Source organism: Symphalangus syndactylus, chromosome 6 (genome assembly GCF_028878055.3).
Source record: "Symphalangus syndactylus isolate Jambi chromosome 6, NHGRI_mSymSyn1-v2.1_pri, whole genome shotgun sequence".
NCBI classification, from domain to species: domain Eukaryota; kingdom Metazoa; phylum Chordata; class Mammalia; order Primates; family Hylobatidae; genus Symphalangus; species Symphalangus syndactylus.
Window position 1 is genome coordinate 132,009,866 of NC_072428.2, and position 26,047 is coordinate 132,035,912.

The window sequence follows — 26,047 nt, forward strand, 5'->3', positions numbered from 1 at the left end:
TTTCTCATTATTTGAGATTAAAATGAGACAAAAAGTCAGCAAGAATGTAGAAGATCTAAATAACACTATCAAGCACCTTGACCTAATTGATAGTTATGGGGCACTACATTCAACAACAGCATATCTTTTTCAAATGCACATGAATTATTCACAAAGATAGACAATATGCTGGGCCAGAAAGTAAGTCTCAATAAACTTCAAAAGATTGAAATATTACAGAATATGTTTTCTGATGGCAATGGAATTAAATTAGAAATTAGTATCAATAAGATATCTAGTGAAGTCCCAAATTCTTGGAAATTAAACAGTGCAATTCTACAAAGAACATTGGTTAAACCACAAATATAAAGTATAATTAGATAAAAGTTCAAATTCAATAAAAATGAAAATGCAACATATCAAAATTTGTGTGATGCAGCAAAGAAGTGTTGAGCAGGAAACTTAAAGCTTAAATGTTTATATTAGAACAAAAAATGTTAAATTATTGATCAAATTCTCTGCCTTAAGAAGCTAAAACAGGAAGAGAAATTAAACCAAAGAAAGAAGAAAAGAAATAATAAATAATAAAACATAAATAGGAGGAAATAAAAGTAGAGAAAATCAGATGAAACCAAATGATGATTGCTTGTAAACATCAATAAGTTGATGAATCACTAGCTAGAACAAAAAATAAAAAGAGACAACAAAGTAATCAAAACTGAGAATGAGAGAATAGAAAACCAGATACTACAGACATTAAAATGTTAATAAAGGGACATTCTGATCAAATTTATGGCAAAAAGTTAAAAACTTAGATAAAATGGACAAACTCCTTAAAAAATGAAACCAAAATAGACACAAGAAGAAATAGAAAATCCTAATAGTACTATATCTATTAAGTAGGTTGTAATTATTTTTAAAAAAGCAAACCTTCATGAATAAAAAACTTCAGGTCCAAATGGTTTCTCTTGTGAATCACGTCAAATATTTAGAGAAGAAATAATACCAATCTTACACAAAGTTTTAAGAAAATAAAGATGGAGGAAATGTTTTCTAACTTGTTTCATTAGGCCAGAATAACCTTGTCACTAAATCTTGACAAAGATATGTAATTTAAAAGAAAAGAAAAATAGAGGTTGGTATTCCACATAAACATATATACAAAGATCCTTGACAATATATTAGCAAATAAAGTAGTGCAACATATAAAGACAATAATACACTATGACTAAGTGAGGCTTATACTAGGAATGCAGAGTTTATTTAACATTCAAAGATTAATCAGTGGAATTTGCCATGTTAACGAAATGGAGAAGAAAAACTGTAGAATCATCTCAATAAATACAAAAAAATTTTAAAATTAAATTCAATACTCTTTAATGGTAAAAATTGTTAGCAAAGTAGGAATTAAAATGGGATTTTTACATCTGATAAAGGGAATCTAAAAATGACCTACAGTTAACTTTATACCCAGTGATGAAATAGTGAATATTTTCTTCCTAAAAACAGGAACAAGGCCAGAATGTGTACTCACATTAAATCTAATCAGCACTACACTGGAGATCCTAGCCAGTGAAATAAATTTTAAAAAAATAAATAGGAGGGGTGGAGCCAAGATGGCCGAATAGGAACAGCTCCGGTCTCCAGCTCCCAGCCCCAGCGACACAGAAGACGGGTGATTTCTGCATTTCTGCTTGAGGTACCGGTTTCATCTCACTAGGGAGTGCCTAACAGTGGGTTCAGGACAGTCGGTGAAGCGCACTGTGCGCGAGCCGAAGCAGGGCGAGGCATTGCCTCACTCGGGAAGCGCAAGGGGTCAGGGAGTTCCCTTTCCTAGTCAAAGAAAGGGAAAACAGACGGCACCTGGAATATCGGGTCAGTCCCGTCCTAATACTGCGCTTTTCCAACGGGCCTGGAAAACGGCACACTAGGAGATTGTGTCCCGCACCTGGCTCGGAGGGTCCTATGCCCACAGAGTCTCGCTGATTGCTAGCACAGCAGTCTGAGATCACGCTGCAAGGCGGCAACGAGGCTGGGGGAGGGGTGCCCGCCATTGCCCAGGCTTGCTTAGGTAAACAAAACAGCCAGGAAGCTGGAACTGGGTGGAGCCCACCACAGCTCAAGGAGGCCCGCCTGCCTCTGTAGGCTCCACCTCTGGGGGCAGGGCACAGACAACCAAAAACTCAGCGAGAACCTCCACAGCCTTAAATGTCCCTGTCTGACTGACAGCTTTGAAGAGAGTAGTGGTTCTCCCAGCACGCAGCTGGAGATCTGAGAACGGACAGACTGCCTCCTAAAGTGGGTCCCTCACCCCTGAGCAGCCTAACTGGGAGGCACCCCCCCAGTAGGGACAGACTGACACCTCATTCAACCGGGTATTCCTCTGAGACAAAACTTTCAGAGGAACTATCAGACAGCTGAATTTGTGGTCTCACGAAAATCCGCTGTTCTGCAGCCACTGGTGCTGACACCCAGACAAACAGGGTCTGGAGTGGACCTCTAGTAAACTCCAACAGACCTGCAGCTGAGGGTCTTGTCTGGTAGAAGGAAAATTAACAAACAGAAAGGACATCCACACCAAAAACCCATCTGTACATCACCATCATCGAAGACAAAAAGTAGACAAAACCACAAAGATGGGGAAAAAACAGACCAAAAAAACTGGAAACTCTAAAAAACAGAGCACCTCTCCTCCTCCAAAGGAACGCAGTTCCTCACCAGCAACGGAACAAAGCTGGATGGAGGATGACTTTGATGAGTTGAGAGAAGAAGGCTTCAGACGATCAAACTACTCTGAGCTACGAGAGGAAATTCAAAACAATAGCAAAGAAGTAAAAAACTTTGAAAAAAAATTAGAAGAATGGATAACTAGAATAACCAATGGAGAGAAGGGCTTAAAGGAGATGATGGAGCTGAAAGCCAAGTTTCGAGAACTACGCGAAGAATGCAGAAGCCTCAGTAGCAGATGCGATCAACTGGAAGAAAGGGTATCGCTGATAGAAGATGAAATGAATGAAATGAAGAGAGAAGGGAAGTTTAGAGAAAAAAGAATAAAAAGAAATGAACAAAGCCTCCAAGAAATTTGGGACTATGTGAAAAGACCAAACCTACGTCTGATTGGTGTACCTGAAAATGATGGGGAGAATGGAACCAAGTTGGAAAACACTCTGCAAGATATTATCCAGGAGAACTTCCCCAATCTAGCAAGGCAGGCCAGCATTCAGATTCAGGAAATACAGAGAACGCCACAAAGATACTCCTCGAGAAGGGCAACTCCAAGACACATAATTGTCAGATTCACCAAAGTGGAAATGAAGGAAAAAATGTTAAGGGCAGCCAGATAGAAAGGTCGGGTTACCCACAAAGGGAAGCCCATCAGACTAACAGCTGATCTCTCAGCAGAAACTCTACAAGCCAGAAGAGAGTGGGGGCCGATATTCAACATTCTTAAAGAAAAGAATTTTCAACCCAGAATTTCCTATCCCGCCAAACTAAGCTTCATAAGTGAAGGAGAAATAAAATACTTTACAGACAAGCAAACGCTGAGTGATTTTGTCACCACCAGGCCTGCCCTAAAAGAGCTCCTGAAGGAAGCACTAAACATGGAAAGGAACAACCGGTACCAGCCCCTGCAAAAACATGCCAAATTGTAAAGACCATCGAGGCTAGGAAGAAACTATAGCAACTAACGAGCAAAATAACCAACTAACATCATAATGACAGGATCAGATTCACACATAACAATATTCACGTTAAATGTAAATGGGCTAAATGCTCCAATCAAAAGACACAGACTGGCAAACTGGATAAGGAGTCAGGACCCATCAGTGTGCTGTATTCAGGAAACCCATCTCACGTGCAGAGACACACATAGACTCAAAATAAAGGGATGGAGGAAGATCTATCAAGCAACTGGAAAACAAAAACAGGCAGGGGTTGCAATCCTAGTCTCTGATAAAATAGACTTTAAACCAACAAAGATCAAAAGAGACAAAGAAGGCCATTACATAATGGTAAAGGGATCAATTCAACAAGAAGAGCTAACTATCCTAAATATATATGCACCCAACACAGGAGCACCCAGATTCATAAAGCAAGTCCTCAGTGACCTACAAAGGGACTTAAACTCCCACACAATAATAATGGGAGATTTTAACACCCCACTGTCAGCATTAGACAGATCAATGAGACAGAAAGTTAACAAGGATATCCAGGAATTGAACTCAGCTCTACATAAAGAGGACCTAATAGACATCTACAGAACTCTCCACCCCAAATCAACAGAATATACATTTTTTTCAGCACCACACCACACCTATTCCAAAATTGACCACATAGTTGGAAGTAAAGCTCTTCTCAGCAAATGTAAAAGAACAGAGATTATAACAAACTGTCTCTCAGACCACAGTGCAATCAAACTAGAACTCAGGATTAAGAAACTCAGTCAAAACCGCTCAACTACATGGAAACTGAACAACCTGCTCCTGAATGACTATTGGGTACATAATGAAATGAAGGCAGAAATAAAGATGTTCTTTGAAACCAACGAGAACAAAGACACAACATACCAGAATCTCTGGGACACGTTCAAAGCAGTGTGTAGAGGAAAATTTATAGCACTAAATGCCCACAAGAGAAAGCAGGAAAGATCCAAAATTGACACCCTAACATCACAATTAAAAGAACTAGAAAAGCAAGAGCAAACACATTCAAAAGCTAGCAGAAGGCTAGAAATAACTAAAATCAGAGCAGAACTGAAGGAAATAGAGACACAAAAAACCCTTCAAAAAATTAATGAATCCAGGAGCTGGTTTTTTGAAAAGATCAACAAAATTGATGGACCGCTAGCAAGACGAATAAAGAAGAAAAGAGAGAAGAATCAAATAGATGCAATAAAAAACGAAAAAGGGGATATCACCACTGATCCCACAGAAATACAATCTACCATCAGAGAATACTACAAACACCTCTATGCAAATAAACTAGAAAATCTGGAAGAAATGGATAAATTCCTCGACAAATACACCCTCCCAAGACTAAACCAGGAAGAAGTTGAATCTCTGAATAGACCAATAACAGGTTCTGAAATTGTGGCAATAATCAATAGCTTACCAACCAAAAAGAGTCCAGGACCTGATGGATTCACAGCTGAATTCTACCAGAGGTACAAGGAGGAACTGGTACCATTCCTTGTGAAACTATTCCAATCGATAGAAAAAGAGGGAATCCTCCCTAACACATTTTACGAAGCCAGCATCGTCCTGATACCAAAACCTGGCAGAGACATAACCAAAAAAGAGAATTTCAGACCAATATCCTTGATGAACATTGATGCAAAAATCCTCAATAAAATACTGGCAAACCGAATCCAGCAGCACATCAAAAAGCTTATCCACCATGATCAAGTGGGCTTCATCCCTGGGATGCAAGGCTGGTTCAACATATGCAAATCAATAAATGTAATCCAGCATATAAACAGAACCAAAGACAAAAACCACATGATTATCTCAATAGATGCAGAAAAGGCCTTTGACAAAATTCAACAACCCTTCATGCTAAAAACTCTCAATAAATTAGGTATTGATGGGATGTATCTCAAAATAATAAGAGCTATCTACAACAAACCCACAGCCAATATCATACTGAATGGGCAAAAACTGGAAGCATTCCCTCTGAAAACTGGCACAAGACAGGGATGCCCTCTCTCACCGCTACTATTCAACATAGTGCTGGAAGTTCTGGCCAGAGCAATCAGGCAGGAGAAGGAAATAAAGGGTATTCAATTAGGAAAAGAGGAAGTCAAATTGTCCCTGTTTGCAGATGACATGATTGTATATCTAGAAAACCCCATTGTCTCAGCCCAAAATCTCCTTAAGCTGATTAGCAACTTCAGCAAAGTCTCAGGATACAAAATTAATGTACAAAAATCACAAGCATTCTTGTACACCAATAACAGACAAACAGAGAGCCAAATCATGAGTGAACTCCCATTCACAATTGCTTCAAAGAGAATAAAATACCTAGGAATCCAACTTACAAGGGATGTGAAGGACCTCTTCAAGGAGAACTACAAACCACTGCTCAATGAAATAAAAGAGGATACAAACAAATGGAAGAACATTCCATGCTCATGGGTTGGAAGAATCAATATCGTGAAAATGGCCATACTGCCCAAGGTAATTTATAGATTCAATGCCATCCCCATCAAGCTACCAATGACTTTCTTCACAGAATTGGAAAAAACTACTTTAAAGTTCATATGGAACCAAAAAAGAGCCCGCATCGCCAAGTCAATCCTAAGCCAAAAGAACAAAGCTGGAGGCATCACGCTACCTGACTTTAAACTATACTACAAGGCTACAGTAACCAAAACAGCATGGTACTGGTACCACAACAGAGACATAGATCAATGGAACAGAACAGAGCCCTCAGAAATGATGCCGCATAGCTACAACTATCTGATCTTTGACAAACCTGACAAAAACAAGAAATGGGGAAAGGATTCCCTATTTAATAAATGGTGCTGGGAAAACTGGCTAGCCATATGTAGAAAGCTGCAACTGGATCCCTTCCTTACACCTTATACAAAAATTAATTCCAGATGGATTAAAGACTTATATGTTAGACCTAAAACCATTAAAATCCTACAAGAAAACCTAGGCAATACCATTCAGGACATAGGCGTGGGCAAGGACTTCATGTCTAAAACACCAAAAGCAATGGCAACAAAAGCCAAAATCGACAAATGGGATCTCATTAAACTAAAGAGCTTCTGCACAGCAAAAGAAACTATCATCAGAGTGAACAGGCAACCTACACAATGGGAGAAAATTTTTGCAACCTACTCATCTGACAAAGGGCTAATATCCAGAATCTACAATGAACTCAAACAAATTTACAAGAAAAAAACAAACAACCCCATCAAAAAGTGGGCAGAGGACATGAACAGACACTTCTCAAAAGAAGACATTTATGCAGCCAAAAAACACCTGAAGAAATGCTCCTCATCACTGGCCATCAGAGAAATGCAAATCAAAACCACAGTGAGATACCATCTCACACCAGTTAGAATGGCCATCATTAAAAAATCAGGAAACAACAGGTGCTGGAGAGGATGTGGAGAAATAGGAACACTTTAACACTGTTGGTGGGACTGTAAACTAGTTCAACCATTGTGGAAGTCAGTGTGGCGATTCCTCAGGGATCTAGAACTAGAAATACCATTTGACCCAGCCATCCCATTACTGGGTATATACCCAAAGGACTATAAATCATGCTGCTATAAAGACACATGCACACGTATGTTTATTGCGGCACTATTCACAATAGCAAAGAGTTGGAACCAACCCAAATGTCCAACAACGATAGACTGGATTAAGAAAATGTGGCACATATACACCATGGAATACTATGCAGCCATAAAAAATGATGAGTTCGTGTCCTTTGTAGGGACATGGATGAAACTGGAAAACATCATTCTCAGTAAACTATCGCAAGGACAAAAAACCAAACACCGCATGTTCTCACTCATAGGTGGGAATTGAACAATGAGAACTCATGGACACAGGAAGGGGAACATCACGCTCCGGGGACTGTTGTGGGGTGGAGGGAGGGGGGAGGGACAGCATTAGGAGATACACCTAATGCTAAATGACGAATTAATGGGTACAGGAAATCAACATGGCACATGGATACATATGTAACAAACCTGCACATTGTGCACATGTACCCTAAAACCCTAAAGTATAATAAAAAAAAAAAAATAAATAAATAAATAAATAAAGGGCATACATATGGAGAAAGAAGAAATAAAATTGTCTTTATTTGCTGATGACATGATTAAGTATAAAATTTCAAAGAATCTTCAAACAGCTACTAGAACCAATATATTAATTTGGTATAGTTGTAAGATAATGGTTAACGTACAAAAATCAATTGTATTTTTATATGCCGGTAGCAAATAAAAATGTAAACAACTCTATATACAATAACATTATTAAATATTAAATACATAAGAATAATTTTACCAAAAGACCTTTACACTAAAAATTACAAAACATTGTTGAGATAAATTAAAGACAAAAAATAAAGAGATATGTTTACAGATTTTCAGATGGAATACTTTTGAATATTTAAAAACTTGATAGTAATCTACCATAATCAAAAAGTGAGGTATTGGTTAAAGGCTGGACAAATAGATCACTGGAATGCAATATAGAAACCAGAAAAAGATTCATGCGTATATAATCGTATGATTTTCAACAAGAGTTCAAGTCAATTAGAAAATAAAAATCTTCAATGAATGATATTGGAATACTTAGATAGACATATAAAAACAGTAAAGATCAGCCCTACTTAATACTACACAAAAAAATTAATTCAAGATCAATTATAGTCCCAAAAATCAAAGTAAAAACTATGAAAATTCTAGAGAAAATCATAGAGACTATTTTTGCATGTCAGAGGCAGGCAGATATTTTTTATAGAAGACACAAAAAGCACCAGCATTGTAGAAAAGGACATTAGATTTTATTAAAAGTCGTCATTTCTGCTTATCAGTGCACTATTAAAAAATAAAAAGGAAAACCACAGTCTGGGTCAAAATATTCACAATGCATATAGCAGACAAAGGACTTGTATCCAGAGTGTGTATGTTATATATATATATTTTTCACTCACATATCTACATATATGTATGTATATATACACACACACAAATCAAATTTCTACAAATCAATAATAAAAAGACAACTTAATATAAAACAGTTGTGTATATATAGGAGTTGGATAAGAATACATACATGTATATTATCACACATACACAAATGCTGCAAATCAATAAACTCTTATAAATCAATAATAAAAAGATAATATTAAAATGTGCAAACAAATAGTTACTTTATAATAGAAAAAATACAAATGGCCAAGAAGCACACAAAATTGTTCTCCATGTCATGAGTTAGAAAACAAATGCAAAGGGAAACCACAGTGAGATACCATTTCATCCCCACTAGAATGGCCAAAATCAAAAAGACTGACAACACCAAATGTTGATGAGAATGAGGAACAGCTCTCCCACATTATTGAGGGGAGGATAAAATGTTAGAATCACTCTGGAAAACTCTTTTAACAGTTTTTATAAAGTTAAATGAATATAAATTTTTTAACACAGTAATTTCACTCCTAGGTATTTACCTGAGAAATGAACCTATGCCTACAAAGAAATGGATTCAAGAATGTGTCTAGAAACTTTATTCATAGTAGACCCACACTGTAGACAATGCAAAATGTTCAGCAATAGTGAGTAGGTAAGCAAGCAGTGACTCATACAATATTATGGGTGAATCTCAGAAATATAATGTTAAAAATAAAACCACACAAATAAACATATGAAAAGATGCTCCACCTCTACACCAACAGGGCATCTAGAAGAGTGGATCTCAACATTGGCTGCACCTTGAAATCACCTGAAGAGCATTAAAGAAAAAGAAGCCTCATTTCGTCTCAAGAGATTTGATTTTATTGGTCGTATTTGGCCTGGACATTGAGATTTTTAAAAAGCGCCTTAGGTAATTTCAATGTGCAGCCGAGAGCGAGGACCTAGGTCTTTGAGGGAATCCTGGGACAACTTCAGTGTCCACCAAGGAAAGGAAGCCAGATGAAGTTGCAAATTTTGTAGCCACTGGAGGTGAAGAAATGGCTAATTTTTGGAGGAAAACTGAGGTGAAGATTTGGATCTATTAAGACCAAGTGCCTGAGAGGAGGAAACAGTTCTCTGGCCCCACAGCTGGCAGAACTAAGAGCCTTGGTGGTGAGCTGCTACAACTGTGAAGCCTGTGAACTGCGAAGCCTATCAAGATTTAAATGTCTGGTATACCTTGTTTTCTCCTGAGTCTTTCAGTACCTGATTTGAGGAAAGCCCTCCTGGCTGGGTTCCTGTGCAGGAATACAGAGAATGCCAAATCTCTACAAATATACCTTTTAGCTAGGCGATTTTGGTAGGGTCCCCAACTAGAGAGACCAATACTTGGTACCAGGCAAAGCACCATCTTCAAAGGCAAATTGGGCATAGCCAGAAAGCCCACACAAGGCACCTACTGGCATCCAGGTCACGTACTGAGCAAATATCTGCTTCTCTTCCATCATTATAAAGTAGGTCAAAGTGCATTTCTGGATCAGTGTATTTTCAGACAAAACGATCCCTATCCTCTTGTGCCTCTTGAAGTTGAAGTTATGTGGTACCTCTTGAAGCTGAAATTATGACAGTTATTTTTCCAAGTTTGTCTTTGTTTCCATGAAAACTGTGGAGTTTGAAGAGGATTATATACTAATTGTAGCAGTGAATATTTCCAAAAATGATGCTAGCACTGGTTCTGAGAAAGAGGTTTAGCAGTCGTTTTAAAAGCCAAACATATTGTCTTGGGATTTAGATATTATTTCAGAAGAGATGATTTCTCATGGTTTGATTTATACCAATAATAAGCTATAGTATATAAAGGATTTACACCAAATACCTAATTATTTTGTTCATGTTATCAAAACAAACCTAGGGTACCAACAACATTATTCTTGCCTAGGCCATGTATAGTGCATAATTATTTTATTCATCTATAAGTGAGTTCATTGATACAAAGTGAAGAGACTTTCAATTGTGTTTTATAGAAGAAATCAGAAGGCTTTGTGAGGAATCAGAGTTGTATTCCTGAAGAATCAGGCATATTCATGAAGACTCACAGGCGTATTAATGAGGAGCTCATTTCGTGTCCATTCTCAGCATAGTGTCCGAGAATCTGCCTTGTGGTCGGCTCTTACCTTCAGGCTGCTCTGAGCCCAGAGCAGAATGGTTGTCACAGCTCTCCTCAACTTGGCATTGCCTGAGATCAGGATGGCTGCATGCCCAGAGGGACAAGCTGCCATTATCCCAACACAAACCATTACCCCTATTTTGTCGCGCCACAGAATCAGTAGGGGCACTGAGATGAAGGCAGCACAGGATGATATCACAAAGAAGCAGAAAAAGGAGACAAGAGACTTGAGGGCTTTAATGTGGGCCTCCAGGCTGGGGTCACGAAAGTCTCTGGTATAGACCTTCATTGTCCTCATGTGCCTTCCCAGGGAGACAGTCAGCATCCCAGAAGAAACCAGAAACAATAGGAAAGGAGGCACAGACCACAGATAGCAGAAGAGAAAAGAATAAAATAAGTTGAGATCTTTAATCTGCCAGTTGAGCCTTGTACTGTTATTCATGAATAGCACAGTTGTGACTGTGAAGTGAGGTCTGCTAAAATAGCACCAAACGCAGAGGACAGTGCAGATGCAGGAGCAAAGAATAATACCCAGGAGAATCTGGGAGATCTTCCTGGAGACCCAGCTTGCCAAGCAGATCAGGAAGGTGTGAGAGAAATGGATGAGCTTGGAACAGTAAAGCAGGCTGAGGCAGGTGGCAAGCCAGAGGTTGGCTTTGTTTGCAATCATCCATAGCATGATGATGGCTTGGTAGCTGTGGTTCAGTGGTTCACTCAACTTCTGGAAGTGGGTAAGCTGGATAGCACTCAGGAACAGCAGTCCATGCAGGAAAAGCCGGCTGATGCTGAGACACAGCAGCACACAATCACTGTTGCTCAGTGGCTGCCTCTTCACTACGTCCCAAAAATTCACCAAGAAAATGAAGGCATTGGTCAGAAACCCTACTGCAAACTCCAGGACTGAAATGAACAGAAATGTACTCCTGATTTCATAGGACACAGTGCAGATGCGAGTTAGAGTCAACATGATGTCACTTCTCTAATTGGCTATTCTACTTCTCTTCTCTAGTTGGCTAATCTAAAGACCTAGTTGCCACCCAGTGCAGAAAGGTAAATGTACGTTCCAAGCCAGGACCTTTCCTTCACAAAGCATCCAGCTCTTTGCCTAGATCTATCCCAAAGTGAGCACATAAAAAGTTCTGGCAGGAAACTTAGAGGGATGTTGTTTCTCTAGAACACCTCTTGGATACATAGAAGAGCTTATCATAGGGTGGAAGACTGATGGTTCTACCTCTTGGGTGATATGAGATTAATAAATCCAGGTGTTCCTGTACAACCGCCTTCCCATAAGGCCATAGCACAGCATCAGGGATGCAAACAAAACAGGACCTCAATTTCCCAAATCCAGTTTTGCATGCCCATCTGGACCTGTGGGGGTGGAGAAGAGAACAGGATTTGCTCATGGGTTTTGAGGAAACCTGCAGCAGGCAAAGCAGATATTCTTGGTGATCTAAGGTTTGAAATAGAGTCTCTTTTCATTTGCATTCCTTCTCTCATCTGTGAAGTAATGACTCTTATCACAGACTGTGTTTTTAATATAGATAAATGCATGGTTCCTTTCCATGTGTCAGTGTATGACTGCAGTTTTATTTGCTATTGCCAAAGGTTTCATGCAATCATCATTATTATGTCAGGCACTGTGCTTGGCAAGGAGAATATTAACATGAACAAGACTAGCACTCTGTCATGAAGGGAGAGGAAAGGGGGCATAGCTGGTTCGGATTATTATTATGTTTATTTTTTTAATTAGTATACTTTAAGTTCTGGGGTACATGTGCAGAACACGCAGGCTTGTTACATAGGCATACATGTGCCATGGTGGTTCGCTGCACCCATCAACCCGTTATCTATATTAGGTATTTCTCCTAATGCTCTCCTTCCCCTTGCCCCCCACCCCCTGACAGGCCCTGGTGTTTGATGTTCCCCTCCCTGTGTCCATGTGTTCTCATTGTTCAACTGCCACTTATGAGTGAGAACATGCGGTGTTTGGTTTTCTGTTCTTGTTTTAGTTTGCTGAGTGTGATGGTTTCCAGCTTCACCCATGTCCCTGCAAGGACATGAACTCATCCTTTTTTATGGCTGCATAGTATTCCATGGTGTATATATGCCACATTTTCTTTATCCAGTCTATCACTGATGCGCATTTGGGTTGCTTCCAAGTCTTAGCTATTGTGAACAGTGCTGGCTTGGATTATTACAGGAGCCTTTTAACTGCTCTCTCTGCTTCCCAACTCCCTTACTCTATTTTCCACAAAGCAACAGTAGCAATCTTGATAAGATCTAACTTAGAGCATGTCATTCCCCTGTTTAAACCTTTCAGGGCCTCTAAACTCCCTCACTATTGTTAAAAGAAAAACCTTATCCAAATTGAGCTTAACAGAGTTTAATGGAGCAAAGAACAATTCATGAATTGGGCAGCCTTCAGAGCCAGAGTAGGTACAGAGACTCCAGTGCAGCCATACAGTGGAAGATTCAGGGACAGAAAAAGGCAAGTGATGTACAGAAAACGGAAGTAAGGTACAGAAACAGCAGGATTGATTACAGCTTGGCATTTGCCGTATTTGAACACAGTTTGAATAGTTGGCCACCACTGATTGGCCAAAACTTGGTGATTGGCACAAGCGTAGGCTATGGTCGGTTTACAACTCCGTTTATGTTATAGTTCACAATGTACAGAGAAACCTTTAGGCCGGACTTAAAATATGTGGTAAGGTAGTTTTAGGCCAAACTTGATTTAACACTATAAAAAGCTAAGTTCCTACAGTGGCCTACAGGTCCCACATAATCAGAGCCTCTGTTCCTGCCCAGATGTCGTCTTCGTCTCTGTTTCCACACCAGCCTCATGGACCTTGTTCCTGTTCTGTGAATTCACCAAGCACCCTCCTACCACAGAACCATTGAACCTGCACTTTCCATTCCCTGAATTATTTTTCCTCTACGTCTTCCCGTAAAGATCTCCTCTCAAAAGTCATCTTATTAGAGAGACTTTCCCTATGAATTATATCCCTTGCCCTATATTAGGTACATACTGTAATACTTAACCTGTTTTATATTTCTGCATATATTCAATTATTTATTGCCTATACCTACCACCCCCCACTAAAAATGTAAGCTTCATGAGGGTATTTATTACTTAACACATATTTCTGAATGAATGAAATTTTTGTAAATGAAACATGTAGTAGTCTATAGCATCCCCACGTTATATTTATAACATAATGTTGTATTATATTTTTAACGTTCCAGGAATTATATTCTAACATACATGTCTATAATTTCTGAAGTCTCGCTTTTTCCCCTTTTAAACATTTTCAAATATTTGTTGAGCTCTGGCCTTCCAGTATTTCTAATTCTCCTTGATTTCTAAAGGAATTGGATGGATTTCATTATCACATCTATAAGCTTTGGAAAAATTCAGGCTAGTTACTCAGTGGAGATTGGAGAACTGATTATTTAGAGACTGGTTGTTATTTTCCAACACTTCCTCCCACTCTGGTGCTTCTTTCCCACTCTTACAAATGGTGTGACTTTTCCAGTTCTTTTATGATTGCTCTTCATGTCTCACTCACTCATATTGGGGAATGAGTGAAGATGGAAGGAGAGGAGCAGTTGAGTGGCTCTGCCTTCGCTTACTATCTGTTGTGTGATAACATCTTCTCTAAGGAGTGGAGCTTGCTCTGCCTAGTGCTTTGCTGGCCCCCTCAACTTACTCTTTATACACAGCCGCACTTTGGGCATCCTACTTTCTCTAAGTGTGCTCCCAGCTTAGAGGCAAAGGCTTGTGTTGAGAGTGTGGGCTCTGGATCCACACCACCTTGAGTTAAGGTCTGGCTCTCCTGCTTACTCACTGTGTGATCTTGACAAGTGACTGAACTCTTTCCATTCACCTCAGATGAAATGGAGATGATCAAAATAACATACACCTAAGAGGGTTGCAAGGATTACTTAACACATGGGATGTGCTTGGAATTGTGACTGGCACATGACGGCCCAATCAATAAATGTTAGTTATTATTACCACTGTTCTAACGTGTTGCTCTTGATGTTCCTCACCCAGTCTTTTTTGCATATTCATTTCAAACACTCCTTTAATCCTTGTTGCGGGAAGTCAGGGACCCCAAACGGAGGCACTGGCTGAAGCCATGGCAGAAGAACGTGGATTGTGAAGATTTCATGGACATCTATTAGTTCCCCAAATTAATACTTTTATAATTTCGTATGCCTGTCTTTACTGCAATCTCTAAACATAAATTGTGAAGATTTCATGGATACTTATCAGTTCCCCAATCAATACCCTTGTGATATTCTATTACCTTGTGAAGTACATGATCTCTCTGACCCACACCCTAGCCGTACACTCCCTCCCCTTCTGAAAATCCCTAATAAAAACTTGCTGATTTTGCGGCTTGTGGGGCATCACGGAACCTACCGACATGTGATGTCTCCCCCGGACGCCCAGCTTTAACATTTCTCTCTTTTGTACTCTGCCCCTTTATTTGTCAAACCGGCCGACGCTTAGGGAAAATAGAAAAGAACCTACGTGAAATATCGGGGGTGAATTTTGCCTGATATATGGCTGAATTCCCCCTGATAAATCCTTTAAGAGTTATTGGTGCTGCCCCATTAATGTTTTTAGATACTTTCTCTTTGTATTTTTTATGTTTTCTTTTGACTAAAGCTCCTTATTTATTATTAGTAGTGACATAAGTCAGTGATTACTAAAGATGTTCACTTTTGTTTTATTCTGAACTGTTCATATGCAGATATTTATATAGTCCTTATTTGTGCATCATGATGTAGCAGTTGTATTTAATTAATTGTGTTTGTGACCACTTCACTTGGGTCATTCATGCTTACAGAGTATCAAACACAGAGTTCTGCACTTTCAACTTAAGCTAATTTTCTCCTTGTCTTCACCACACCAGGTGGCGGTGTTGCACTAAAGGTGTTTAGAAAAGATATTTGCCTCCCTAAAAAGTCTAGGTAGAAACCTGCTCCACTGCACAAGCAGAGATATATAACTGTACAGTTAGAGCCATTTATATCAAGATTATAACCTTTTATTAAAAAAATAAAGTTCTTTATGTTATTTCTTGGGACACCAGATCCAATCTTAATTTTTCAATAATCAAGGGCTCTGTCAGAGAAAGGTAACACAAACCTTCATTGATACTCCCCCTCTATTTGACTTATGTACACACAGTGTTTGGGATTATCTAAGTAATCTCCTTCGTAGATAGTCCTTAGCTATTGGCTCTTTTTTGAAAAATGGCTTACTCAGGAAGCTAAAAACAGTAAAGTCAACTGCAATGCCAGTAAGAGCAGTGGTAGGAACACAAAAGCTCCTTATTTGTTATTAGTAGTGATATAAGTCAGTGATTACATCTTTATCAGATGTAATAAAAAAACTTAATGCCTGGATTTTGCAACTAAACAGATGTTAAAAATTCTTAACCTATATAAATTTGTGTTTAGACTTTTGCTGCCATTTATTTTTGGAGATTGGAAGTACATTCTTTGGATTGATTTTTAAAAGTTGGTCTTTGGGCCGGGCGCGGTGGCTCACGCTTGTAATCCCAGCACTTTGGGAGGCCAAGGCGGGCGGATCACGAGGTCAGGAGATCGAGACCACGGTGAAACTCCGTCGCTACTAAAAATACAAAACAATTAGCCGGGCGTGGTGGCGGGCGCCTGTAGTCCCAGCTACTTGGAGAGGCTGAGGCAGGAGAATGGCGTGAACCCGGGAGGCGGAGCTTGCAGTGAGCCGAAATCGCGCCACTGCTCTCCCTCCTGGGTGACAGAGCGAGACTCCGTCTCAAAAAAAAAAAAGAAAAATTGGTCTTTGTTAGCTTGACAGAAGAACGCTATTATTAGTAATATCAAACCTCATTCCCTTAAAATACCTTGCTTAGATGTTTCCAATGACTAGAGAAATGGACATACCAATATATGTTTATTAAGAGCAAAATATATTCCAGCTGTTGTAATGGGCATTGAGGACACACTGGTAAATAAAGGGGTATTAGAGGAACTGAAAGAGCACAGCCGTAAAGCCATAAAAGTAAAGCCATAAAGCTTAAAGTGAGCCATACCTTACTTTAGAGGAAAAACACCACTAGATGACTTCAGATAGCAGAGTGAACTGAAACAAACAATGTTGGGGGAGAGACAACGGACAGGAAACAGACAATTGGGGTAGTGTCAATAGGAAACACTGGCAGTGGCCATCATCAACAGCACTCAAAACAGATGAAATGGCACCCAGGAAGTCGATGAGGCAGGAAGGAGCTCGGTGCTTTCACGGGGAGAGGGGAGGCCCGCGTGGCTGGCTTGTAGCCACAGGTGAGACTGGAGGGCGACTTCTTCCACCACCGTGTGATTACAATATAAAGTAACCGGTGATTGGCTATCTCCCATTCTTCCCCTGTGATTGGCTATCCCCTGTTCTCCCCCTGCCGGAATTCCTAGGACAGCGAGACAGGTGGGAAACAACAGACCTAGGAGGAGTCTCTGCACCTCCAATCTCCCCAAATAATCGGGCAAAGCAATGGACTCCAGTTTTTCCAGGAAGTTCCAGCTCCCCCGCGACGGAGTCCTCCCCCATCGCTATTTAACAGCTCCCACCAGGTGGCGCCAGAACACTGCGAGGCCTGGAATTCCTGGCAGGCTCGCAGTGCATCCTCACCTCAGCCGTTTAAATCTAGCAATAATGGGGTTCCGTATCTCACGCAATTGAAATTTTAGACTCCACTGACTGCGTTATGATAGGCTGAATTTCCTTGAATCTGACAGTTGCCCTGCGAAGAATGTAATGATATTTCCACTGTACTGATGAGAAAGTGGTTTCAGGAAGGTTAAATAGTTAAATATCTTGGCCAAGGTAACCTAGTGAGCAGCTGGGATTCCAACCGCAGGTATTCTGATTTCACCTTTGGTGTTCCTTCCTCTGAGCCTAACTCCCAATCTAGAGTACGGGCTGGAGGAGATACCCTTGCTTTGATAAGACACCTGGTAACATTTTTTTTTCCCCAACCTCAGCCCTATCTGAGCTTTTTCCTTCTTCTTCTTCTTTTTTTTTTTTTTTTTTGCGTGGGCAGGGGGAGTGCAGTTGCTCTTGTGGACTCCCTCAGAGTGATAGCTTATTCCATTCCCAGGAGAGAGAGAAAAATTGAGTCTGGATAAGTTTATATCTCAGGAGGCCACTGTTCTGGTAAGGGAAAGAGGAGTGGGGAAAATTTCGCTAGGCTCGTTGAAAGAACATGTCGATTTATGCAACAGGTTAACATAGCTATTCATAAGCTAGAGCCCTAGAGCATAAAAGGAAATTCCTCAGAATTTTTTCAGGTGGATCTGGGATGACGTCTTCCTTTACTCCTTTCCTACAGGCTTCCTATATCTTCTTTGCTTCCATTATACTTTGTTCATAGCATTATTGTAGCACTTACAGTATGTATTAAAATATGTATTTGTGGCCGGGCGCGGTGGCTCACGCCTGTTATCCCAGCACTTTGGGAGGCCGAGGCCAGTGGATCACGAGGTCAGGAGATTGAGACCATCCTGGCTAACACGGTGAAACCCCTTCTCTACTAAAAATACAAAAAAATTAGTCAGGCGTGGTGGCAGGCACTGTAGTCCCAGCTACTTGGGAGGCTGAGGCAGAAGAATGGTGTGAACTCGGGAGGAAGAGCTTGCAGTGAGCTGAGATTGCCCCACTGCACTCCAGCCTGGACAACAGACTGAGTCTCCGTCTCAAAAAAAAAAAAAAAAAGTATTTGTTTACATGGGTATCCTCAATTATATTGAGTTCTTCAAGAGAAGGGATTATGTATTGTTCTTTTTTTACTCCTTATTGTATATGACAAGTAATTAGATTTTTGTTGATTTGGCCATTCACTTTAAATCCAAAGGAATCGTTTGACCAACCTTGCTTTCTTATGAATGTAGGTATGTTGGCCCTGCTTAAATCTAGGTGAATTCACTCCTGGGATTCTTTTTATATTTATCTCCTTTTATGAGACAGGGTTTCACTCTATTGCCCAGGCTGGAGTGCAGTGGTGTGATCTTGGCTCACTACAACTTCTGCCTGACGGACTCAAGCCATCCTCCCACCTTAGCCTCCAGAGTATCTGAGACTACAGGCGCATGCCTCTATGCCCAGCTAATTTTTGTATTTTTTTTTATAGAGACAGGGTTTCACCATGTTGCCCAGGCTGGTCTCAAACCCCTGAGCTCAAGCGATCTGCACCAGTCAGCCTCCCAAAGTGCTGGGATAACAGGCGTGAGCCACTGCATCTGGCCTCCTGGGATTCAAACATCTTTTCTGCACTGAAGATCAAAGGCTGAATGTCTTTATAACCCACTATGTACCCATTCAGGAGAGCACTCATCCTAAGAGAAGAAAAAATTAGGTAGTGAAATGATTCAGTAACAAAACTGTAGGCACCAAAGTGTAGGCAGGCTCTTGTTCGTGGGACATGGTGTTTGCTAGAGGCCTTGTCCTCTGTTCCAGTCCGATAGGCTTCAGTCTGAATCCAAAGAACAGTTTATTAAGTAAGCCCTTTTGGCTTTAAGCAGTAAAGATTCATTCAGGTGAGCTCCAGTAATGTGGATTTTTATAAGCTACATCAATAGTTCTCAAGGCTTAAGGTGCCCCAAACTAGGGAGATCAGGATCACCGGGGGGCTTGTTAGAAATGCAAGGCCCCTGATCTGTTGAATAAAAACCTCTGAAGGTGTTCACGACTCTGTGTTCTAACAAGCCATTCAGGTGATTCTGACGCACACTCATGTTTGACAACTACTGGGATATAAGAGAGAATGATTTTCCAGGACTTCAGCAATGAGCCACACTTCACAGAGATTTAACATCACTTGGGTGCTGAAACTTCATTCAGGATCAATGTTGGGGTTTTTTTTTTTTTTTTTTATAGCAGTAGAAGTTAATTGCCATTCACTTGAATGCTCCACTGTGAGTGAGATTCAGACTCTTGTTAGAAATTGAAGAAGGGCTTTGATGCTTTTTGATGGTATAACGCCAAGAGTCCTAGGGATTCCCAAATCTATCTCTACCAGTTATTCCTGTTACCTGAGAAGAACAGCAGTGAAAAGGGGTGTAATGTGGATATTACTCTTTAAAATGTGACAGCAGCACCCAACAGCTCTCGCTGCAGAACCCTGGTACCAGTTGGATGAAGCAAACAGTAGGCCTGGGTAGAATCCACACACCCAACTTTCCATTCTTTCCAGGGTAGTTACTACCAATCACCTATGTAGTATTCTCCCCATTATCAATGGAACTTCTGTGTTTATTAGGCATGTCAGTATTCCCAATTTAAAAGAACTACAAATCTCATCCTTCTTTCAGATAGGAATGTCCAAATGACACAAGACAAAGTAATTGGATGGAATTTCTTAGAAAGCCCTCGTTGCATTTCCCTTTTTCTGTGCCTGAACTTGAATGTTATTGTTGGACTCTAACCATTAGGCAAAAGCCAAGAGAATCTCAAAGGCTTCACTCTGAAATCCTTGATGGCTGAAACCACACCAGCAACTATGCTTTTCCAGCCTTCTCATTATGTGATAATGGGAAACTGTTATGTCCTTAAGCCACAATGCTTGGAACATTATTACTGGAAGCTGAATGCAATTACTAACTTATCGAATATGAAACTTACACCTTTGGACCAGAATGCACAAGAGTGGAGAGAGGGAGAGAAGAAGTGGGAGCGGGAGAGACAGAGAGAGAGAGAGAGAGAGAGAGAGAGAGAGATTACTTACCCACCTATTTGATGAAAGAGAGAAAGAGGAGATAACTTGCCTGCATGAAGGATCTTGAATCTAATTGCCCAACTAAGCTTGAGAAGCCAAGGATGAAATGGAGAGAAGGCAGCCTTCTTCCTGTCTAGGTTTGCTTGTTAACAAGAGGCAGGAAACAAGAAGTACAATAGAGGAAACCAAAGAAAAGATATCTTTACTTCCTCCATTTTAAAGCATATTGTTTTTGCCCACATGTATTTGTTAAAGGGAGGTTGGCAGAGTGGTACTGGTGTGAGGACGTGGTTAAAGATTCTCTCACACAGTTTTTATTTCTGTTTTTCTATTTTTTCATTTTGTTCTTGCTGCTAATTGATCTTGCTAGCAATTCTTTCTGTGTCTCACACTGAGAAAGAGAATCTGAGTGGTTGAGTGGTGACAGAGTGGGATGCTTCCTGAGCTGTAGGCCAATTTAAGGATGGGCTGTCTTTGGGTTAGGTGCCCATCCCTGGTCCCAGCATCTTTAATGGCAGCATGGAACCTGTGATTAGGGACATAAGATCACTTTTCTCAGCAGGGATTCCTTTTGAGGGATCTCTGGATCCCTCTTAAAGTTTTATTTTGTTCACAAACATGAGCTAAGGGTGAGGAGGTTTTAAGTAAAAGCTGACAGAACTGTAAGCCATTGAATGACAGACCTTTTGTGCTTCTTCCTAGCAGATTTCACATAAGAGAACACTGTGTAGCCCTGGCACTTGGAGGGTTCTTTCTCTGTCTGCAGACACGGGAGCTCAAGCTATACCCAGAGACTGTGGACATGGCGATTCCCAGAGAGCAGGCCAGGAGGAGAGGGAGGTACCTGGAGGAAGGATGCGGAGCCAGAGAAGACAGCAAACATGACAGAGACCGTATATGGCTGTAAGACATTATTTGTGCATTTAAGACATTTCCTATGGCATTCTTTTCATATTTTTCCCTTGGGGTAGGGGACTGAGGGGAAATATACCTACCAGTGGCTCATTATAGGGGCAAATTTCTGCAGAATTTAGTGTTTGATGTTGAAAAACAATTGTGTACATTTGCCTGCTATTATACTGCCACAATTTTAGCAATTCAAAATATTGATTGAAATTACTTATTCTTTTCCAATAATCTTGAACTAAAATGGAATTTCCAAGAAAATGCATTATGAACCTCTCAATATGCCACCACATACCTCCTAGGGTACATGTACCCTCATCTAAAAAATAGCACTCAATAGGGATGCCAAACAATTAGGAGGGACTTTGTGGAGATTTGGAGGTCCTACACTTGCAGGTGGTGGTAAAAGCCAGAAAAATGCAGATAACAGGAGGATAACTTTTTGCTCATAGGGTAGACTATGATTAGACATTTTTGGTGGAGATATTTATTTATACCAGACAATGGAGACAACCCAAGCCTGTCATAGCAGGGCTAGCAGGGACCATTTTGTCACATGGCACAGAAACTCACAGAAACTGCAAGTTAGGATGGTGGTGGTGCTGGTAGTGGTGGTGGTAGTCATAGGAATAGTAAAGGTAGAGTTTTGGTGAAGAAATAGAATTACATGAAATTAAGTTGTACCTTGGCCTTCACAGAAATGAATACTGGCAGTTAATCTCTCTGCCCTTCCTTCTTTGGGTTTGAATGTTTTCTTTCTGCTACTCTCTACATGTGTATCCCATTCTCTTTTGGATAAACAAGCATTTTCAGTAAAACTAATTTCTGTGTCTTAATAACATGCCGTAATCCCACAGACATAGTGCTCACTCAGTGCAGTATGATTCAGGCACTGTGTCTCAAATCCAAATTTTTGGGAGGGCGAATCCATCTGGACGAGGTCGGATCATCTGTCCAGCTGGTTCACTCAGCTGAGATCAGAGTGTTAGGGTAATGTTGAGCTTCCCACACAGAAGTGGACCATGCGGGTGTCAGCGAGGCACAGGGGAGGGGGGCATGGAGGAAATAATGGGGGTTTCTAGAACAAGATTTGAGCTTAAAGAGAAATAGCCATCTCTGAGGTGAGGATGGTAGAATTTGACAACTGATAGGATTTGAGGGATTCCCGTTTGGGAGACTTGGTGGCAAATCCACTTTGAATTTGTTGAATGAATGAACAAACATTTAGTTTGAAAAAGCCCTTTTCTGTATTTACTGCTTTCAAACTCTATGAACATTGGATTCCTGGATTGAAATTAAATTAGTATGAGTTTAACCCCACCACTATATGAGTGACCTTTAGCAACTCATTTCTCTTAGTTGCTGTTTCCTCATTTATACATGGGCATTAAAAACATCTGCCTTATCTTAAAGGATTGTTGTGATCAATGAAATAGTACAGATTAAAGTACTCTGAGACTGGGCGTGGTGGCTCATGCCTTTAATTTCAGCACTTTGGGAGGCCAAGGTGGGTGGATCACCTGAGGTCGGGACTTCAAGACCAGCCTGGCCAACATTGTGAAACACCATAGCTACTAAAAATACAAAGATTAGCCAGGCGTGGTGGTGCATACCTGTAATCCCAGCTACTCAGGAGGCTGAGGTGGAAGAATTGGTTGAACCCAGGAGGAGGAGGTTGCAGTGAGCCAAGATTGTGCCACTGCACTTCAGCACTTTAGCCTGTGCGACAGAGCAAGGCAAGACTCTGTCTTAAAAAAAAACAAAAAAAAAATTTAAAAGGTACTCTGAAAACTGCAAAGTGTCACACAATGCAAAGTTGTTGTTTTTTTTTGTTTTGTTTTGAGGCAGAGTCTCACTCTGTCACCCAGGCTGGAGTGCAGTGGCACGATCTGGGCTCACTGCAGTCTCTGTTTCCCATGTTCAAGCGATTCTCCTGCCTCAGCCTCCCGAGTAGCTGAGATTACAGGCGCCCACCACCATGCCCAGCTAATTTTTATATCTTTAATAGAGACGGGGTTTCATCATGTTGGCCAGGCTGGTCTTGAACTCCTGACCTCAGGTGATCCACCTGCTTCAGCCTCCCAAAGTGCTGGGATTACAGGCATGAGCCACCGTGCACAGCCAAATGTAAAGTTTTATGTGAATACTAGGTGATGTGTTATTCCTAAAATTCTCTCCGTACTCATACTTATGTGTGCATGTGTTCTTGTCTGTGGTGGTGAAGAGGAAAGGAGTAGAAGACAGTGTAAAGCTGCTAAATAATAGACATTTCACAAGACAAGGAAATGCTGTAATGTCCTGTGTACATTGTTTCTGCTCTCACCTTCCTCTGAACATTTCTGGGCAGAGAAATTACTCCCACTCCAACTAACTCCTTTTTGCCCTTTGCAGGTGGCATGAGATGTTAAGGTCTTTTATATGGGACAAAAGAAGGAAAACAACTTGGCTGCAATAAAAACAGAGGTAAAAATTAACGTTTGTAGGCTATGAAGACTGAGAAATCATTTTGATAGGTAGGGGGTGTAGATGCCATGTGCTTGTGAGTGTGTGTGTGTGTGTGTGTGAGTATGTGAGAGACAGAGAGCGAGAGGGAGAGAGAAAGAGGGAGAGGAAGAGGGGGAGAGAGAGAGACAGAGAGAGAGAGAGAAAGAGAATCTTGTAGTAGTGGTTTTTCTCCATTGGCCTGTGGAATCAGTTCAGTGTGGGATGTGTTGACTGTTGACTTTGGCTATTCGTAAGGGTTGAGGAACTGGAGGAGTAGTTCTTAACAGAATTTAAGCTAATGATACTGCCTGTTGGATATTATTTCATTTTCAGAAAGGACTGGCTGAGGAGGGGTTGGGAAACTGACACTGGATGTCAGGTACTTATGTCAGCTTAGGCTCAAAGTAACGTCATGAAGTACTCATGATCATCCCTGATTTCCAGATAAGGCAACTGAGCTTCAGAAAATTGAAATGATTGTCCAAGTTCTGCAGAAAGTAAGTAGAGGACCTCATATTTAAGCCCAGGCTAGTTTGATTTGAAACTCCATGTTCTTCCTTCTTTTTTTTTTTTTTTCGATTATTAGAGACAGGGTCTTGCTGTATTGCCCAGGATGGAGTGCAGTGGTGCTACCATAGCTCCCTGCAGCCTCAAACTCCTGTGCTCAAGTGATCCTCCTGCTGCTGTATGAGGGCTGAAAATCCCTAAAGTGCATTCTCCAAATTTTCCAAAATTCCTCAATTTTTATGGAAAATTCCCCAAATTTTCAGTTGAAATTGAAAGGGGCCAGGCGGAGATCAAACTACACCGGTCACGGTCAAGAGATCTTTATTGGAGGTATTGAGCGGCACCATGCAAGGAGAAGGAAGAGAAGAGAAAGAGGGCTGCTGGTGTGCTGGGTTTTATATCCCTTGGGCCTACGTGGATTGGGCTAGGGGTGGGCCCAAGGGAAGGCGGGAGATGCTTCTTTCTGGTTGGCCTTCCTTTGGCGGGTTCAGACAGTGCCCGGTCAAGGAGGGGAGAAGAACCTGGAACCAGCCCCATCTTAAGGTACGGTGCCATTTTAAGGTACCCCATGTTACCTAACATTCCTCCCTTTTTGTTTTCTTAAATGGGGGAAAATGGGCGTCGTGGTTCATCTGGCTGCTTCCTGCTGAGTGGGGGCGCTGTGGGGAGGGGGCACAGGGAGAACTGTCAGGGTTGTGCTTGGGGTACAGTATGAGGCCAAGCAATAGGGCGCTATACATGAAGACTTCATTAGACGTGAAGTCCTTGTAGGTATAGATCCTCCAGTGCCGTGAGCCAGTTGAGGGGCAGGGATGGGTTGGTGATGAGCCAGCTGTCTGAGCGAAGGGTGTTTAAGAATTGATAGAATCGGCTTGCTGTAGCCATCTGGGGTACTAGGGGTAGAATTTGGTCTGCCCGAAGAGAAAAGAAGATGGTAGTTAATTTAGGGTGCGAGGGCAGGCCTACCCCCTCTCCCACCCCAATCCTGGGTCTCTGTTGCCAGTCATTGGCCGTTTAAGAGGTCAGCAGGGTGTGAGACTGTCTCTGGAGTCTGCCGTGTCTTCACAAGTCGCTAGGAGCTGGTAGTTTCTGAGGAGAAGCTGGTTAAAGGTTTGGTTAGAGATGGACTGAGTTTTGAGGGAACGGGAAATAGTTATGGTTTGAGTTGGATATGCCCAGGCATTGCTGGGATATATGCCTCCTGTAACTGACTGGCTCCAGACCGGGCCGGCGGGGTTGTCGATATGTATGGCTCGGGAGGAGGCGTTGTTTTTAGTGGTATAATATAGGAAGGGGGTGTGTTTGTTGATGTGGGAGCCAGACAGCGAAGTGGAACATGTAGAAGAGAGGGTCCCAGCCATTTTCTATCATAGTGAGCCTGGGAAGGGGAAGATCCACCGTGGGGCTGATGTAGTTGGTGTGTGTCCTCCTGTGAATGTTTATGACTCTTTAACTGTGAAGAGATAATAGGGCTGGGAAGAGGGCCCGCCGGTGGAGGAAAGTGTAAAGATGTGAGAGGCGGAAAGCCAGAGAAGAGGACTTAGGAGATGCATGAGAGCGGGGCGTAAGCAGTTTGGTTCTTCGTGTGGTCCGGGTTGG

The 26,047-nt window shown here is 41.2% G+C and overlaps 2 protein-coding genes across 2 annotated transcripts in view; one reads left to right on the forward strand and one right to left on the reverse strand.

Annotated features, from left to right (window-relative positions):
* MGAM (maltase-glucoamylase) overlaps positions 1-26,047 on the forward strand; it is a 239,787-nt gene that overhangs the window by 92,946 nt on the left and 120,794 nt on the right. Inside the window, exons 2-4 of the mRNA XM_055284278.2 lie at positions 21,254-21,454; positions 23,849-23,920; positions 24,386-24,438. The gene's annotated coding sequence lies outside the window, so the exon portion shown is untranslated. The remainder of the gene's footprint in view (positions 1-21,253; positions 21,455-23,848; positions 23,921-24,385; positions 24,439-26,047) is intronic.
* Positions 10,693-11,835, reverse strand: TAS2R38 (taste 2 receptor member 38). The gene has a single exon (XM_055284279.1). The coding sequence runs from the start codon at positions 11,749-11,751 to the stop codon at positions 10,750-10,752; it is 1,002 nt and encodes a 333-aa protein (XP_055140254.1). The 5' UTR covers positions 11,752-11,835; the 3' UTR covers positions 10,693-10,749.